Here is a 19,444-nt window from a genome sequence, read left to right as displayed (position 1 = left end):
AGAGACATGGAAACAATGAACAGACAATGACTGGAAGGGAGGGGAGAGGGCAATAATGGGGGAAGAAAGGGAAAGGTCTAGTCAAGAAATCTGTATAAAGGACTCATGGACATGGACAGCAGGGTGGGGATTGACTGTGGGAGCAGGGATGGGCAGGGCAAGAGAGAGCTATGGGGGACAAATTGGGAGAACTGTAATAGAGCAACAATAAAAAATGTAGTTTTAAAAAGATATAGCATATAATTTTAAAGGATAACCACTTACTGCTGGTCATATTTTCATTATAAATATCATGACATAAATGTGATTACCTATTCTGTACCCCTTGTTAATAAAACTTCTTTGTGGCAATTCAGCGTCACCATTCATTTACAATATCAGAATGAAAATGGGAAATGCTATCACTAAAGATTTATTTTTGTCTTTTCATTAAAATTGAGGCTAAAAGATGTGTCAGGTCATCCTGGCTCACTCCTTACTCTGTAAGATTTTCTTCAGACCATTTTTCTAAAGTCCACTGTAAGGGCTATATAGAATTTCCACCCAGTACTGTGTTTATTCACTGACTAATTTTCCAGATAAAGTAAATGTATAAGTGAACCCTAATCAAGGGGAATTTTCTCATTAAAATAAAATTTACAGTTGAATCAAAGATGTTTTTTATCCATAGTAAATCATAGCCATCATCTTATTCTGTTAATACAGGATGGGACAAAAGTAGGTTTACAACTATAAGTATGCAAAACAGTTTATTCTTGAATTATTATTTATTATTATTATTTTCCATATGAACTGTAAACCTACTTTTGCCCCACTCTGTATATATATATATATATATATATATATATATATATACTTCCTTGTAAGTCTTTCTGCTACAATTGTTTTAATTTATTGTTCATTTTCATTCAGAATAATTAAATATTTTTTTAAGTTTTAAAACTTTATTTTGAATATTTCTACAAAATATCCATTTTACTAAATATTTCTGTGGGGGGTTGTTTTAATTATACTTCTGAAGTTACTAGCATTGCAGAATAGCCTTCAAAATACAAAGACTACTTAGCTTTTTAATGCAGACCTTTTTTAAAATCTCTTCTATATTAAGACCAGGTACTCTGAAAAGCCAACAAAAATTATAATATGCATCAAAAGGCTTCCAGTGAGTGAGTTAGAAAGAGAGAGCCTTGCCTTTTCATCTCTTCCTCTTGCTTTACAATCCTTGTCCCTATTTGTGGAGGGTTTCTCATTCTTCGATATAGGATGTGCTCGGCCAACAGGTCCCCGGGCTCCTGCTCCTGGCATTTCTTTTCTCAGAGGTTTGACTTCTCGATTGGAACGCCTTATCTGAGGTGGAGCTCTGACAAAAAAGAAGTAAAATAAAAATTAATCAAAGGCACAAGTATTTCAATATTACCCTAGTTAATAAAACTATTAAATCAAGGACAAAATCTCCCCGTTTTCCCTCTTTCGCCAATTGATAGCCACATTCATTAGGTCAGTTCTAAAAGTGCTTTTCTTTAAAATATACTGATTAATACAATTACTAAATACATATAAATAACAATATATAGCAGCAATTATTTTGTCAAAAATAACTATGAATCACCAACAGTGGGCAATACACACTATTCCCATCTAATAATCTTAACAGGGCAATGAAAAGTCTATTACTTTACTCATTACTGTCCTAAACCACGAATAAGTAACACAAAAAATAAATAAACAAATAAATAAATAAATAAGAACAGCCCTGGCCATGCAGCTCAGTTGAGCATCATCCCAATACGCCAAGGTTGCAAGTTTGATCCCCTGTCAGGGCACATACAAGAATCAACCAACTAATGCATAAATAAGTGGAACAAGTTGATGTTTCTTTCCCCTCCTTTTCCTCTCGCTCTCTAAATTTTTTTTTTTAAAGCAGTGGGTTGTTATTATTATTTTTTAGAGAATATCATAGACCTGGCTGGTGGGGCTTAATGGATTGAGTGCTGACCTGAGAACCAGTTCAATTCCCAGTCAGGGCACATGCCTGGGTTGCGGGTCGGGTCCCCATTTGAGGGTGTGAAGAGGTAACCATACATGTTTCTCTCCCTCTCTTTCTCCCTCCTTTCCCCGCTCTTAAAAAATAAATAAATAAAATCTTTAAAAAGAAAAGAACAGCATAAAAGCTGAAAGAACAAGAATTCAAAATATGCCTATTTGCAGTTTACTAGTTATTTTTTATAATAAAATGCTTTTCTCTGGTTCTGTATTGGAAAATCCAACATTTCATTCATAAATTACAAATAGCAAACCTTGTAAACAAACAACTTATTTTTAAAATATTTTTCATGCTTTGAGGATTCTTCAGATTATACAGGTCCACAAATGTGAATAAAGAATTCTGATAACAGCCATCTGGTGATGGCTGTTAATGAGACTTATTGTGATCATTTTGCAATATACAGAAATACTGAATCATTATGTTGTACACTTGAAACTAATATAATGTTATTCCAATTATACCTCAATCTTTTTAAAAAAAGAATTTCGACCCCTATTTAAATGAACAATGCATACGAAGTGGCATATTTTGTTTCTTGTAATGTGAAACGTATCTTCTTCAAATAGTAAAATTTGGAGGTTACTCAGCACAGTATTGTCCCTCAGGGTGTTGGGGGGACTCTTATCACTATGTGTGTAATCTCTTCTTTCTTGAACTGTCTCTGCCTCTGTTTCCCTACCTTTTGTTTCTACAGCCCTTCAGATCCCCTATGTGTATTCCTTTTTCACCAATCAACCATATCTATTATTATGCCCTTTCCAGTTTCTTGCTTTTAATTCACTAACTCATTATGAAGCTTCTCTTCCTGGTATCAGAAAAAGTGGCACATGTATGTACCTCAACAAACCCAGCAAAACAGGAAACTGGATAAAAAGCCAGGAAGGTTGCAAATTTCAGGCAAAAAAAAAAAAAAGGTAAAAAACTGAAAACATATTGCAGGTCTAATGTAGTATCTTCAGTTTGTTGGAATTAAGACTACTACATGAACCTGCTAAGAATAGAGTCTGGTGGAAACTACAAGGGGTACCCACAAAAACCAGGAATTATCTTTTGGAGGGTGGGTCCCTTGTAGTACAGGCTTCCGCTGCTAGGTGAGTGTTCTAGGAACCCATCTGTATTAGTGTACTAGCTGATGGTGCCACGAGAGGCTGCATTTGGCTTCAGTGAATTGTTTTTGAAGACTCTCAACCTGTTTGCCCATTTCATGATGGGTGATGTACAAGTGCATCTGCCCTCAATATGCTGAGTGCTCAGGAGTTTTTGACCAAAAACGGCATGACCCCCTTACCCCCCACCCACCCACCTCCCATTCACCTGATCTTGCCCCAAGCAACTTTTTTGTTGTTATTGTTCTCCTGGATGAAAAAAGTCCCCAAAGGAAAAGGATTAGTGGATGTGGAAGAGGTGAAACAAAAAACAGAAGAAGCACTAAAAGGCATCAAAATTGACAAGTTCAAAAACTGTTTTTGAGCAGTGAAAAAAACGTTTCAATAGGTGTAGTGCATCAAATGAAGAATACTTCGAAGGTGACTTAAGTTTAAACATATAAGAATACACTATTTTTATCAATAAATTCCAATTTTGAAGGGTCCCCTCTCATACATCTAACTATGAGGTTCCCACACACTGACAGCTGAACCCTTGGAGTCCATTCAAACAGTGGTGTACTAAACACCCATTAGGGGGCATTTGGCCTCTGCTGTGCTAGATCCTCAGAAATGAATACACAATGGTATGAAAGAAATCCACAAGGAAGGAACTAGAAAATGGTGTACAGTAAACTGATTATAAGGCACTTTTTAATTTAAAGGTATTATTATATTATTTGTTCTAGTGCATTTATTAGTCTTTCACACATTTTGCTAATAAAAAAAAACATGGTGAGACTGGTAAAGTTAAAAATTAAAAATGTTACATTGCTCTATTCTTAGTATTTCATTGCAACCACTGGTTTTTGACTGAACTTTGTATAATGCCTTTCCAAAACCTGATTCATGGGTGTGACCAACAGCAAGACAACCACCTCCTCCACACAGAACACAGGCAAGTTTGCCCTGTCATCTCGCAAGGATGTTTAAATACTCTGTCATTGTTTATGGTCCTGCCCTTAGGACACACACCCAGCTTAGAGCCCATGCTCACGAGCAGCAGGCCTGACCACACAGCTGCACCCAGGCCTGGTGCTCAGGGTAATGGATCCTGAAGCATGGCTGCCACCTCCCCAGACTGAGCTCCCCATTGACATGCTCTAAGGAGGCACAGGTAGTCCTTGTGCACACTGTAGGCTCAGGGAGGCTATGTTGTCAGAAGACTTGTTTCAAAGCTTGTGCACAGCCACATGCCCAGGATTTGCTGCTGCTGACCTGCCCTGCCACTCAATATTCTCATGGGCTCAGATATGGTCTGAGTGGATTTGCTCAAGAAGTCATGTGTAATTTGTGGCCAGTCCCATCTCACAAAAAGTGGGCCTGTGCTTGGTGAGTTCAGTTCCATCTCACTGCAGCTGGATGTTACATTTGAAACAGACTGTCAGCTTCCCAAAGGACAACATTGATTCTGTTCTGTACACTGCATTCTAGGAGCACACCACTAAACAATGTCATGCTTCAAATTAAGGGCTCAGTACAGTTTCCAGGCTATGTAACACACGTCTCAAGGCTTTTTACTGATCTCTTTTTTTTTCTCTGATAGAATTTTTTTTAAATATGCTTTATTGATTATGCTGTTACAGTTGTCCCAATTTCTTTTCCCTTTGTTCTCCTCCACCCAGTGATCTCCTCCCTCCAGTTGGCCCCACCCCTTAGGCCATGCCCATTGGTTGTGCATATAGTTCTCAACATCTTCCTATCTACTCCACTCCTTCCTATGTTTCTTATTCCTGTACCATCTTCCTCCCCTTTCCCCCCACCCCCTCCCTCCTGACCTCCCCCCATAATGTTCCCTATATCTATAATTCTTTTCCCACTCTCGTTGCCTACTTAGTTTGCCTTTGTTTTGGCTCCCTAGCTTCTGTTGTTGGTTATTGTGATAGTTTTCACTTTAATGTTCATAGTTTTGATCCTCTTTCTCCTAAACAAGTCCCTTTAACATTTCATATAACAGTGGTTTGGATCCGATGAACTCCTTCAGTTTTACTTTGTCCTGGAAGCACTTTCTCTGCCCTTCTATTCTGAATGACAGATCCGCTGGATTGAGTAATTGCGGTTGTAGTTTTTGCTTTTCATTACTTTGAATATTTCTTCCCAGTCCCTTCTTGCCTGCAGAGTTTCTTTTGAGAAATCAGCTGATAGTCTTATTGGGACGCCTTTGTATGTAATTCTCTTCTTCTCTCTTGCTGCTTTTAAGAGTCTCTCTTTATCCTTAATTTTTGACATTTTGATTATAATGTGTCTTGGTGTGATTCTCCCTGTGCTTCCTGGACCTGTAAGTCTATTTCCTTCCTCAAGTTAGGGAAGTTCTGCTTCATTATTTTTTCACGTAATTTTTCAATTTCTAGTCTTCTTCTTCACCTTCTGGCAACCCTATGATTCAGATGTTGGCCGGCTTAGAGCTGTCCCATAGGTTTCTGAGCCTCTCCTCGTTTTCCTCACTTCTCGTTTCCTCTTTCTGCACTGGTTGACTGTTCCTTCCCTACATTCTGATTTGTTGATTCGATCCCTGGTTTTCTTTCCCTCACCACTAGTTTCATATGTGTTTTTGTTCATTTCAGCAGGACTAGCCTTCATTCCTTCCCTGTCTTGTTTAAGATCTGCTGTTAGGTCTGTAAGCAGTTTTATAACCAAAGCTCTGAACTGTGCCTCAGAAAGATTTCCTATCTGCTGCTTCGTTAGACTAGAATATTTGCTGTCTGGTCAGCTGCATCACCGGGATCTCTATCATGATCTGTGCCATCCTGACAGTTTTGTGTTCACTTTTGCTTCCTGGGTGGGGTTGTTACACCTCCTACGCTATAGGGGGCGGAGCCCTGTGCACTCGTCACAATCAGGCGACCCTTCTCACCACACTGTGGCATTTTCTGTGAGGATGGGGGTCCAAGATGGATTCCTGCTGTTCACTCTCTGATGAGAGACCAGGAGCCTCCTTCTTTATCCTCACCCCCTCCAGGCCTCACAGTTCAAGGCAATGGGGGGGTCTGTCTTTGCTGGCATTGGAATCGCAAGCTGATGGGTCTGGTTTGCAGCCGCGGGTGCTCCCCAGACACTTCTTGCCTCCCAGGTGTCTGTGCTTACCACTGTCCCACCACCGTTGCCAAGAGAGCTTGATCTCTCTGCCCTGGCTTTGCCTCTCCTACCCATCCAGATGAGCACCACTTCTTTATAACTTCATACGTTGGACTTCCATTTATTTTCTGGAACTTCTGGTTATTTCTGGCTTTGCGGTAGTTGTATTCCTTCTTAGTTGTGGAGGGAGATGGAGCATGTCAGTCTAGGCCTCCATCTTGGCCGGAAGTCTCTACTGGTCTCTCTTTAAAAAGAGACTAGTATGATTACAGAACATCCATCAGCCTCCATCCAAATGGTCAAATAGAGACCGATACTGTACCAGCTTATACTTTTTCAAATATAGAGAATAATTCACAGACCTGCAGATAAAAGACTAGATTGTCTACACTGTGCTTAGTTCTGCTACTTGAAGACATTTCCCCATAGGAATTGGGAAAAAATACGCCTTGTTTTATCATATGCAAATAAAACTGATTTCCTCCAAAATCCAGTACTTCCTCTCTACTAATAAATGTCAGTATTATAAGTAAATGTTCTTATCAGCATTGTTTGTAAGCACCTGGAAACAACCCAAATGTCCAGTATCAAAACAGATACATAAATTAGTCTACATTCACAAGAACATGGTTTACAACTACAAATAATGACAAAGCATGAATCGCAGGATCACCGCATCAAGTGAAAGCATAGGTTCAAAGAACATGCAGTGTAATTCCAACTAAAACAGGATGTTATTTGGGAATACAAATGTATGTATTAAAGTATAGAGAAAGGCAAGAAAATTATAAACTCCAAATTCAAGGGGAGGGTAGGGAAAAGGATGCAGAGGAGCCCATAGGGGAACTTAAAAAGTATCAGCAAAGTCCTTTATTTAAACTTCATGGTGAGTATACAAATGCTACTGTATTGTGATACCTCATACCTTACATGAATTTTTTTAAGACTTAATTTATTTATTTATTTTTAGAGAGGGTAAGGGAGGGAGAAAGAGAAGGAGAGAAACATCAATATGCAAAAGATACAGCAACTGGTTGCCTCTCACACATTCCCAGCTAGGGACCCAGTCCGCAACCCAGGCACATGCCCTGACCAGGAATCAAACAGGCGTCCCTTTGGTTTGCAGGCCGGAGCTCAATCCACTGAGCTACACTATCCGGAACGCTTTATATAAACTGTACCTGTTCAAGGGTTGCCAGTTTGATTCCCAGTCGCGGCACATGCCTGGGTTGTGAGTCAGGTCCCCAGTTGCGGACATGTGAGAGACAGCCACACATTAATGTTTTCCTCCCTCTCTTCCTCTCTCCCTTCCCCTCTTTCTAAAAATAAATAAATAAATTTTTAAAAAAAATTATACTTGCTCAAATTATCTACTCAGTAGTCAATAAAACTAAAATATGATTAACTACAACACTAATTAAGACATCTGAGCACCTCAAATGAAACTATAGGGTTGTAAAAAAGTTCCTGGCATATTCTAGAAACACACATGTTCTAGTGAGGTGGGCTCAAAGTACCCAGCCTCAGTTGAATCTACTGCACCACTGCCTGGCCAATCACCAGAGTCAGCTGGACTATAGAAATAGAACTCTCTGTTTCATAGCACTGCTCCACCACAATTCCTGAAGTCAAAGCAAAAGGGACCTTTGTGGAGGTATCTTCATTCTATGCCATATTAAGAAATAGGGTCTAAGATATATCACAATTTTCTATAATTGCTACATTAGCTCCTTTATAAAATTCCCATTTATTGAGCTCTTCTATTTCTTCTAGATTTTTCCTTAATGATTACACTAAATTATTAGATTTTACGTATTTAATCATGCACTGTTAGAGTTCTGGTATAAGAATGAGTAATTTGGGAGATCCAAGATGGCAGAGGAGCAAGTGGAAGCTACACTAACCTCCTTCCAGAGCCAATCTGGAATTACAACTTAATTGTGGAGGAATCATCTGGAATAACCAACTGAACACTAGCTGGACAGAAGTCTTATAACACAAAGAGACAGAGAAGGTCACTTCATCACAACATGACTGGTAGGAAGTGTGGTATGCGAAAGGGCTGGCTGGGCCCCCACGGGTGGCAGCTGAAGGGTCTGAGAAACTGCTCAGCAACTGGGGATTGCCCCTGAGAAGGGCAGGGTCTAAACCCCAAGCTGGGCTTCCCAGCCTACAGCAACAGAGCAGAACGTAAAATAGCATCCAGGTGTGAAAAGCGAAAAGCCACAGGGCTTTTTGCTGGCCTGAAAGAAACAGCTGGAGACAAAGAGCTCTTAAACGGATCATGTACAAAAATATTTTGGCACCCACTTACCCTGAGCTCAAGAAGAGGGGTGGTGGAGCAGAATAGAGACACTTGGGGAGAATCTGGGTGGTGACTTTGAGGGAGCAGCTGATCGGGTCGCAGTGCTGACTCATTCCCAATACTGCAGGCAGACCACTCTCCTCCAAGTGGCATCAGCCTGAGGGGAAGCAAAAGCCCCGCCTACAGAAATTAAGCTGTGCCATCCTCGGTGCTTAAGCCAGACAGCTGATCACAGATTGAATAGATTAACAACTAAAGGAGATAGACAAAGGCAGTGATCCCTGGTAGTCTCCAACAGGCTGCCTAGGCCCAGACTGGTACACGATCTGACACCACCAGGGGCAGATTCAGGAAGTGCAGATCAATCTGAGAAACAGCAACAAACAAGAAGAGTCACAAAAATGGGGAGACAGAGAAAAATAAAAACCCATCGAAAGGAAAGTGGAAATCCCAGAAAAAGTGCTAAATGAAATAGAGGAAAGCAGTCAGACATGGAATTCAAAGCATGGATTATAGGGAAGCTCAATGAGATCAGCATGCTCAAAGAAAATTACAAACTATAAAGAACTTACTGGGAATTACACCAGCATGAAAAAGGACATAGAAGCTATCAATAAGAGCCAGGAGGAAATGAAGAATACAATTTCTGAAATGAAGAGCACAGTACAAGGAATTAAAAGCAGCCTAGAGGAAGCAGAAAATCAGATTAGCGAGCTTGAGGATAACGTAGAAAAAAAATTCCAAGACAGTGCAATAAAATGAAAAAAGACTGAAGAAGAATGAAGAGGTTCTAAGACAGCAACAGGACAACATGAAATGTAATAATATCCATATCATAGGAATTCCAGAAAGAGAAGAAGAGGAGCAAGGGATAGAAAACCTGTTTGAAAAACCAATGACAGAAAACTTCCCTAACTTGATGAGAGAAAAGCACAGAGGATCCCAATGAAGATGAACCCAAACAGGCCCACTCCAAGACACATCATAATTAAAAGGGCAACATTCAAAGACAAAGAGAGAATCCTAAAAGCAGCAAGAGAGAAACAACTAATAACATACAAGCGAGCTTCAATAAGACTTTCATCAGATTTCTCAACAGAAACACAAGCCGGAAGGGAATGGCAAAAAATACTCCAAGCAATGAAAAACAAAGGCCTACAACCAAGAATACTCTACCCAGCAAAAATCTCCTTCAAAATGGAAGGTGAAATAAGGAGTTTCCAAGACAAAAGAAGGCTAAAAGAATACATCTCCACCAAACCAGCATTGCAAAGATGCTAAAGGGTCTGCTTTAAGATGATCAAGAAACAAAGAGAGACAGAGAGGAACACAAGTACAAAGGGGAAAAATTACAATGAATAAGTGCCTATCGATAATAACAAAAGAACTTATGCACCCCTATATTCATAGCAGCACTATTTACAATAGCCAAGTGTTGGAAACAACCTAAGGGCCTATTTGTAGATGAGTGGATCAAAAAACTGTGGTACATCTATGCAATGGAGTACTATGTAGCAGAAAGAAAGAACTCCTACCATCTGTGACAACATGGATGAAACTAGAATTATGCTTAGCGAAATAAACCAGGCAATGAAAGACAAATAACATACAATATCAGCTAATATAGGAAACTAAGGAACAACACAAACAAATGAGCAAAACTGAACCAGAGGCATGTAAACAAGGAGCAGACTAACAGTGATGAAGGGGGAAAGAGGGAGGAGAGAAGAGGGGTAAGAAGCGGAAGGGTCTAGTCAAAGAACATGTACAAATGACCCACAGGCATGGACAATAGGTGGGAATTGACTATGGGAGAAGGGGTGGGCAGGGTGGGGGGAAGCAATGGCAAAAAAGGTGGAACAACTGTAATAGAAAAACAAATAAAAATTTTTAGTGGGAAAACAAACGAAAGCAAAATAATTAAATAAATGAGCCAGCAAACCCCCCCACCCCAAAACAAAAAAAAACTTCACATGTAGGAAAGTGAACAAAAGAAAATGTAAAGTAGGGAAATGCAATTTTAGTGAATAATAGAAGGACAAAGATTTTCCTTCACACTGTATATTTTTCTCCCTACCTGATACCTCCAGAATTTGGCATTCTGAAGAAGTAATGATATAAGGTTCTTTGCATAAAAGTAATAAGACCAGTGGTTAATAGAGGTTTTGTTAACCAAGACTTTGACTGGAATGTCATGCCTAAAGGAGACATGCTTGGGCTCTGGTTGTTACCAAAAAGCCCTTAGGAACTGGGATTGACTTTTGAAGGTAATAAAAGCCCACGAGAAAAAGGGCCTGGTACCTTGGTTGGTTGTGCTGTTCATGGCAATCTTTCCAGGGAAGGAAGGTTGCTTTCCTGAAAGATGGCTAGAAGGAACCCTCGGGCGCAATGGAAAACCTAAAGGGCTTGGAAAAGACAGGCGTTTACAGGCAATTCTGAATGGCAGGTATGTGGCTCAGCTTCTGTGCCCTGAAGGGCAAACTGAAGGTCACCCTAAAGGTTCCTAATGGAAGTTCCAGGAAAGCAGACTTAAAAGATCATATGTGATCATTTTCTGCTCTTGTTGTGTTTATGCAAACAAACAGAATAAATTAAAACTCAACTTAATGCAGTCCCTTTAATGACAAGGAGGGTAATCTTAAGGAGAAAAATCATGATTCAAGAAAATCACAATGCTCAGTGGTAGACTATAAACTTGTGCAGCTGTCTTTAAAGTTTATTTTCATTTGAAAGTTAAGCTAGGTCTGTGACATCATCAAAGATGCTTAATTTACAAGCAAGAAGAATGTCAAATGCCTTGCAACTGGATGTCTGTCCAGTAAGACAGTCTTGCAGATCTAGGGAGTGGTTTGTGGGTTATGTTGCATAAATTAACATGTGTGTTCTCTTTTCATAGGGCATAAGCCTATGATCTCATTACCCGAGTGATTGTCTGTATGTACAGGCCTTACTTAATCCTGTCTGCACTGCTGCCTCCTGAGACTCAACAGTTTGGCTCAACTAAGTGGTTGGGTTGGTGAAGCATGGGGTGGTCTGTGGGCTTCACTTTAAAACCGATTTCTCTTTTTTATCCTAATGGCTTGGACAGAAAGGGCTCAGAGGTCTGAGAAGAGAAACCTAAAATATTCCCCTCAGCTCAAACTAAGTATAGTGGGCAAAAGGGCTTTGGATGGGTGTGACATGCCTTGCACACCTTCCTCCAAAGAAGCCTTTTTTTCTTAATGTGGGACATTAAAAAATTAATCCCTGCCTTTTGGCATCTATTGGTTATAGTTTTAATGATGCCTTTTAACCCTGTTGCCAAATCTGTTGACCCCAGAATACAACAAGGATGCCAGCCTCTTAAGCCAAGTATGCTATTGCCCGGGGACAGCCAACTGACCTGGAGTCTGCAAGATCCTTCCCCATGTGGGAAGGCCACCCTCCCCTCCACACCTCCACACTTATTAGGGATTTCTGGATCCAAGGGTAGGTAGGACGATGACCATGTCTAGCTTGAAGCAGCTAGAGGAGCATGAGACCTTCGCCCATTGTCCTTTATAAGATTATAAAGGGTCTTACATCTGAGAGGGGGGAATTGTTACAGAGCAAGGGTCCCCCCCAATTAATTAATTAATTATAATAATATAGGAAGGGAAAAAATGCAATTATCTGCAAAGCACAATAAAGTGAAGCAAAATAAAGCAAGATGTGCCTGTACTTATTCCAGATACAAGTCCCTTGTCAGATATACACATTGCAAGTATCTTGCCTTTTTACTCTTCTAGTATGTCTTCTGATGAAGATAAGCCCATCATTTTAGAATTCTGACTTACTCATCTTTTATCTTTAATGCTTTAGTGTTCAGTTTTTAATAAATCTTTGCTACACCACAATCATAATGACATTCTTCTATGTTACCTTCTGTAAGATTTATTTTATTGCCTTTTACATTTAGGTAATGATCTATTTCAAATTAATTTTTCTACATGGTGTGAAGTAGGGGTTCAAGATTTTTCCTCCATGTGGATATTCAATTAACCTAGAAGCCTTTACTGATAAGACCCACCTTTTCCACTGAACTGTAGTGGTACCTTCTTCATAAATCACATGACTTCACAGAATTTAGATAAGTTCCAGTTCTAAAAAGAACTTTAAAAATTTTAGTTGTTTGCTATCAGAAGATTATAAACAAATATTATATTATAATATATTCAGGAATCAGTCTGTTCAAAATATTCAACAAACATCTAAACTCTTAATGAACACACAATAAGAAAGGCTATATTGGGTTAAGTCTCCCCTCATTATCTAACAAGCAAATCAACCACATTCAGAAAAACACTGAGTACTATGGGCCATACTGATATGAGTTGTTTTGTGTATTCAAGGGTGCTGTTTGTGCAGAAATACTCCTCAAAGGCTTACTTTCTTTTTTAAGGTATTCAACTTTTTGAAGTTAAAAATGCAAAATCTCAGTTACTCCTTAAAGCTTTTAAATTCAGCTTATGAGGGGGAGCCACTCCAAAGAATTTATTTATAAAATATTGTGTATTTATTCTTACATGTTTAAATTTCAGTCACCTTCAAAGTACTCTCCATTTGATGCAATACACCTATCAAGATTTTTTTTCCACTGTTCAAAATAATCTATGAACTCATTGATTTTGATGTCTTTTAGTGCTTCTGCCATTTTTGTTTCACCTCTTCTACACTGGCAAAACATTTCCCTTTGAGGACTTTTCTCATCTAGGGAAACAAATAAACAAAAAAGTCACTTGGGGTGAGATCAGGTGAATAGAGGGTGAGGCACAGGAGTCATGCTGTTTTTGGTGCAGTGTGAGCAGATGCGCTTGTAAATCACCCATCATTAAATGGGTAAACATGTTGAAAGAGTCTTCAAAAGAAATTCACTGAAGCCTAATACAGCCCCTCATAATGCCAGCCCGTACACTGATACAGATGGGTTCCTATAACACTCACCTAGTGGGGAAGCCTGTAGTACAAGGGGCCCACTCTCTCCAGAAGACAATTCTGGGGCTTTTTGGGTCCCCCCTTGTACAAATATTTTTCTATATACAAGAGAAGCATATTTTAGAACTTACTTTTAAGAGGCTTTTGAATAATGTTTGATCTCATTTACAAACCTGGTTAATGAGATGCTACCAAAAATTTTTACCTACATTTATAAATTTAATGTTTTACTTCCTTCCTACTTCCACAATTGTTTTAATGAAGCATAATAAATTGCATATAAATACTTCTATAAACCTAGTAAATTAAACTTGTAAATAAGATGAGCATATATTGCTCTTAAATGTTCCCCAAAAGTAGTTAACATAATTTTTTGTAAAAAAAAATTCACTGATATAAATTATCCCATATTTTAAATAGCAATTGTATATTTACCAGCCACATTTCTTTAAATTAAAAGTACATAAAATAATAAATATTATTAGTAGTAATGTGTATATCCCTTAACAGGAAAATGTTATTATCATAACTTTGATACTCAAGACATTTTTATTCTTAATTCTAAATCTTTCTGGAGTAGAAGAATGCTTACCCACTACAGAAGATAATCATCATCCAAGTTAATCAAAGTAACATTTTACCAGAAATTTCATCAGGTATAAAACTTGGAGCTGCACATATTTTTCACACCAAATGTTATACAATTCCATTTAGCATCATGGAGGTTGCCTTCTTAGTATTTTGATGTCACCCAAAACCAAATTATTTCAGCTAGGATTGTTACTGGATTCTTGTCAGTGATTCTGATGGGAAATACTAAGCCTGATTTAAAGTCACAAAGCCAGTCATCCTATCACTTCAAAGGTGGAGGGAAAGGGGATGACAACATTACTAATTCTTTAGCCTAATGGTAGAATTCCACCACTCTCAGACAGGTTAATTACTTGATTGTACTTTGCTCTTCTTTGGCATTAAATATACAGTGAGGGAAGATCTGACTTTAAGTGGTGGGCACACAATGCAATATACAGATGATGTACCACAGAAATGTACACTTGAAACCTATATAATCTTATTAATCAATGCCATCCCAATAAATTTAATTTAAAATATTTTTTAAATAGGACCTTGTCTTTTCCATTTAACTCTAAAGAGCTTTGAACCTGAAAATCTTAAAATATTTAGTTTATTTTCTGCCTCATTCTGAAGACCTTCAAACTAGATGGACAATGGCATTCTTTCGGATTATAAGGACATGGGATTTGGGATTCAGTTTTATTCTACTTGGATCAACGAAATTTTCCTAAATGTTGTCGTGAGCAGGTGATATCCCTAAGGCACCCAGATGAAACACAGGAATACTATCTCTCTAAACAAGCCACACATTAGAATGACTAAAACCTTGAGGAGACATTCTCAACTTTACCACAAACAAGAGCCATCAGAAGTAAAAAAGATAAGAATTCCAGTAACTTCTGATAATAGAACTATCAGTTATAAACTGTGAAATGAATAGTTAAAATAGTTAAAAGCATAAAAAAATTAGAAACGAGAAGCACAAGTCTTAAGCGGTATAAACAAAAATAAATCCACACTTAGATAATTCATAGTGAAACTGTTTAATACCAAAGAGAAAAACTAAATCATAAAAACAACGAGAGAATAAAGAACTTACCTATAAACAAACAACAATAACACTGATACAGTGAGGAACACAATCTTCGTTGAGTTAGATCTGACACTTGTTTTTGACTAACTTTTGGCATCTGAATCCAAAACTGACCCCAGTTTTCCTCTATAACGTCAACTTTTTAAGGTACAGACTACCCTCCCTTTGTCCCAAAAATTACACAAAATGTACATACAAAGGAATATAAAGAAAAAATTACCTGAATATACTGTTTATTTAGAGTTATTTTATTTATATAAAGGCAATGTATTGTACTGTAAGTCAAATTGTGTACAAGTAGTAAAGTTTTGTTACCAAACATACATATTAAGGTATTTTATCTTTTCAAATGACAGGCTAGGAAATGCCAAAATGAGATACTTGAAACAGTCTCCTTCAGTTGGTAACGCTTTAACAAATTGCTTCGTGAGACCCAGTTTTATGTGCAGAGGTGGGAATATAACGTTCTTTCTGTCAACAAGTGGTTCATGTAGAATGTTTGGATCACCAGGTTTGAGGTCAGATCTCAGAGGTCAATTCGACTTTCCCCAATGCTTCTCACAAGCTCTGCTGTCTCACATACACACAAAAAAGAGATACTTGGGTGTATCCATGTTGCTGACCAAGAAGGAAGCGGATCATTTGAAGGTCAACAAAGATGATCCAATTGTGCTTGTGATATTGTAACAGATCAATGACTCTTTATGTCTTCATATTCTTCACAAAAACAAACTGAATGGCCAATTGGGACTGCACCAAATAAGCTGCCATTGTGGAGGACACACTTCAAGCTCCACTTTGAGCTATCAATGAACAGTCACCATTCAGTTGTGCTCTAGATTGGAATTTCCAATTCATCCATTAAACCATGTATGTTATGGCAATACACAAAGCCACTGTCACTTCAAAAGTACTGCAGAAATGCACTTTCTCTTGATTGAAAGTAGGATATCTTTGCTCCTTTTTCAAACAAGTTCTTCTCATGCATTCTCGATGCTAGGAGTTCTGAAGCCTTTTTGGACAGTCCCAAATCTCGTGCCACATCATTCAACTCATGCTGATCAAATCCCTTACAAACTGAGTCATCTTCAATTTCAAAATCTTCATCACTGCTGTTACTTAGTTCTTCACCATACTCCTGTTTTTCGAAAGAGGGTAGTTTAGTGAAAACTGGCACTGGGATTTCAGCTGAATGAGGCACTGGGCGTATAGCTGATGGTAGACTAGGATATTCTATTTTATATTTCTTTTTCTTGTGATATCCTGACGTTTTCACTATACAAAAGTAACAGTCACTTGAATGATTTCTGGGCTCTCGCCAAACCATAGGTACACCAAATGGCACTTTATCACGTGTTCCCTTCGTCCATCTCTGTTAACTCTCGACACACTGCTTGCACACCTTGTGAGGGGCCTAAGACTTATCTTGATCACAAAGTTTTACTTTAAAATATGCAAAATAGGCTTTCCCAACAAATGCACTGATGTCTGTCCTTTGACTGGGAATGGTGAAACTGCCACAGATATAAAGAAACGAGTCAGGGTTGTTTACGCACTTACAACGAGAAATAGCAGAGGCAGACGTGATCTGAAGGAAAGGAAATAAGTACATATGTAAATAAAAAATTAAATTCTACTAACTCCTTATATACAGACAAGAACTCGGGCTATACTTTGGAATACGATTCACTATATAGAGCGGCACACAACCTCTCACCACATGTCTCATGTGTAACTGAATAGCCTAGACAAGGATGAACCTGTTGCTGGTCTCCAGTGTCATCCCCAACTCGTCCCCATGTGAGGGAGGTTTGCTCTCAGCCAATAGGAGAGCACTAGTGCTTTCCTCGATCCAGGCTTGATCCAGCTTAAAGTGGTCGCATTAAGATAAGCTGTACAGAAAAAAACTTGACATGATAGAAGAAAACTAACTGCAGTTTTGAAATCAGCATGCCTACTTAAGTCTAAAACAACTGAAAAATCGAACTCAACAGGAATTATGTTAAAAACTATTCCCCTGTGTAATGTAAGCCAGATGCAAAATAATACTCTTACTACTATCATCTTCAAGGCACAGAAGATAAATAACTCCTGATCTAGTGTTCTATACTAAACTATCATTTAAAAGTAATAGGAAAATAAAGATATTTTCAGACCAAAATGAAGGTTTACCACTAACAGAGACCTTTGTAAGAACTATTAAAGGATATGCTTCAGCAAAGAAGAAACTGAATCTAGAAAGAGGGAAATGCAAGGAATGGTGAACAAAAACAACTGGCAAACATGGGTAAGTCTAAATAAGCATTTTACTTATTCATTCACTCAACAAACATTTATTGAGTGCCTACACTCTGTCAGGCACTATTCTTGCTAAGGCAACAGCAGTGAAAAATCGAAGGCTTGACCTTACAGACCTCATAGCATAGTGGAAATTATAAACAATGAACACTATATAATATTAGGTAGCAGTAAGTACCTATAAAGAAAATAAGGAAGAGTAAAGGGATAGAGTGATGACAAGTGAGGGGGTAGATATTTTAAACAAGGTGGTCAGGGTAAAACTCTCTAGGTGACATGTGAACAAAGACCTAAATGAAGTGAGGGCATTAGCATCTGAATATCAAGTGGCGCAGGAGTGAGGGGGCAGGGAAGTAGGTAACAAAAACTACAAATATTTCTTGAGCACTTCTATGTGCCAGACTGCTCTTTACAATTTACTTGAATCCAATCATTTAATTCTCAAAATAACCCTATGAAGTAATTGTAGTACCGATTCATGATTTATAGAAGAGAAAAATAAGGAGAGGTTGAATGGCTGGTTCTCACAGACACTAAGGGGCAGAGTTAAGGTGGGAACCTCAAAGCCTGGTTAATTATCCAGCTCTGGGAAAGGAAACAGCTTTTGTAGGACCTGAGCTCCTGGAGGGCAGGAACCAGTCTCCTGTTCTTTGCATCCAAAGTGCCTTGTACATAGTAGATGCTGGGTATGTTGAGCTGAACTGAATTCAGAAAGCAGTGGGTTGAGAACTAACGAAGACAAGGAGGTAAGACAAAGAGAAGAGGCCATAGAAAAAAAGAAAAGCAGGAGAAAAACAGAATAGTGTAATACCACAGCAGCGGTAAGAAGAGAGTTCCAAAGAAAAAAGATGGTAAACATTATCAAATGTTACAAAAGTTAAATGCAGTCAGTCTTGAGAAGAGGCATTCCACTATTAAATCAGGAAGTTATTTTCGAAAATTCAGTCCCAATACTGCAATGAATGGAGATCCGGGATTTCCAGCTATTAAGGAAAGGGGCAATGAAAGGCAATAGAGGAACAGTGTACAGTTTAGCAGATATTAAAGGAATAAAGAAGGGAAATGACAGTGACTGATGTGCAGCAAGGCAAAGGGTTTTTTTCAATAAAAAGTTTAAAGTAATGTGTTATGATCTCATGCTGACTTACCACTGTCTTGTTCCCATTCTTTAGTTTATTTGTAATTAATTAAAATGCCTATCTTTCAGTTGTGTTTTCTGTAACATAAAAAAATTACAAAATACCAAGTTTTTAGGCATTTACTGTAATAAATACCTAGAATTCCAAAATGAAGATTTCAAATGAGTCCTATAAAATAAGACAAATATTCCCTAGAGAAAACAAAAGAAATAAAACAGCCAAATGAATGACTTTGGCTCTTGGCATATTTAAGATCAGAATCTAGATGCTGGGAAACATCTACCCTCTGTTTATGCTCTCAGACGATCTTGCTTTTTCTCCCTCATTGAAATAATCGGAAGAGACTTTCCACAAGTGCTTATCTGCATGTCTTCCTACTTCTCTGCATCCATGCTTGTATGACTAACCACCTTCCCTCCTGTTACTCTGAGTCAGCCGTCCATGGACTCTCCATTGGTTCACTAGGTTCCATACCCTCTTGTCTATTCAAGGACATCACTCCATAAGTGTCCATTTTCTCCCATGCATTTCGAAAGTTCCCCCTCTTCTCTTTAAATCCTCACCCAGGAATATGTTTATTGATTTTACAAAGAGAGAAAGGGTGAGGGAAAGGGAGAGAAACATTGTTGTGAGAAACATCAATTGGTTGCCTCCCATATACACCCCGACCAGGGATTGAACCCACAGCCTAGGTATTTACCTTGACTGGAAATCAAACCCACAATCTCTTGGTGCACAAAATAATGCTCCCACCAAGTGACCCAACTGGCCAGGGCTGTTCCCCGTCTTTCTATAGCATTCTCATCAGCATAC

General features: G+C 38.5%; 1 protein-coding gene across 4 annotated transcripts in view; it reads right to left on the bottom strand.

The window, feature by feature from the left end:
* Positions 1-19,444, bottom strand: part of KATNAL1 (katanin catalytic subunit A1 like 1) — a 120,133-nt gene that overhangs the window by 63,563 nt on the left and 37,126 nt on the right. For all 4 annotated transcript variants that reach the window (XM_090273741.1, XM_090273742.1, XM_090273740.1 and 1 more), the window contains one exon: positions 1,192-1,360. In XM_090273741.1, the coding sequence (XP_090129867.1) occupies positions 1,192-1,360 (169 nt within the window). The remainder of the gene's footprint in view (positions 1-1,191; positions 1,361-19,444) is intronic.

The sequence above is a fragment of the Furipterus horrens genome, unplaced genomic scaffold (genome assembly GCF_987537825.1).
Source record: "Furipterus horrens unplaced genomic scaffold, mFurHor1.1.pri manual_scaffold_4, whole genome shotgun sequence".
Taxonomy (NCBI): Eukaryota; Metazoa; Chordata; class Mammalia; order Chiroptera; family Furipteridae; genus Furipterus; species Furipterus horrens.
This window is presented reverse-complemented; position numbering and strand designations above follow the sequence as displayed.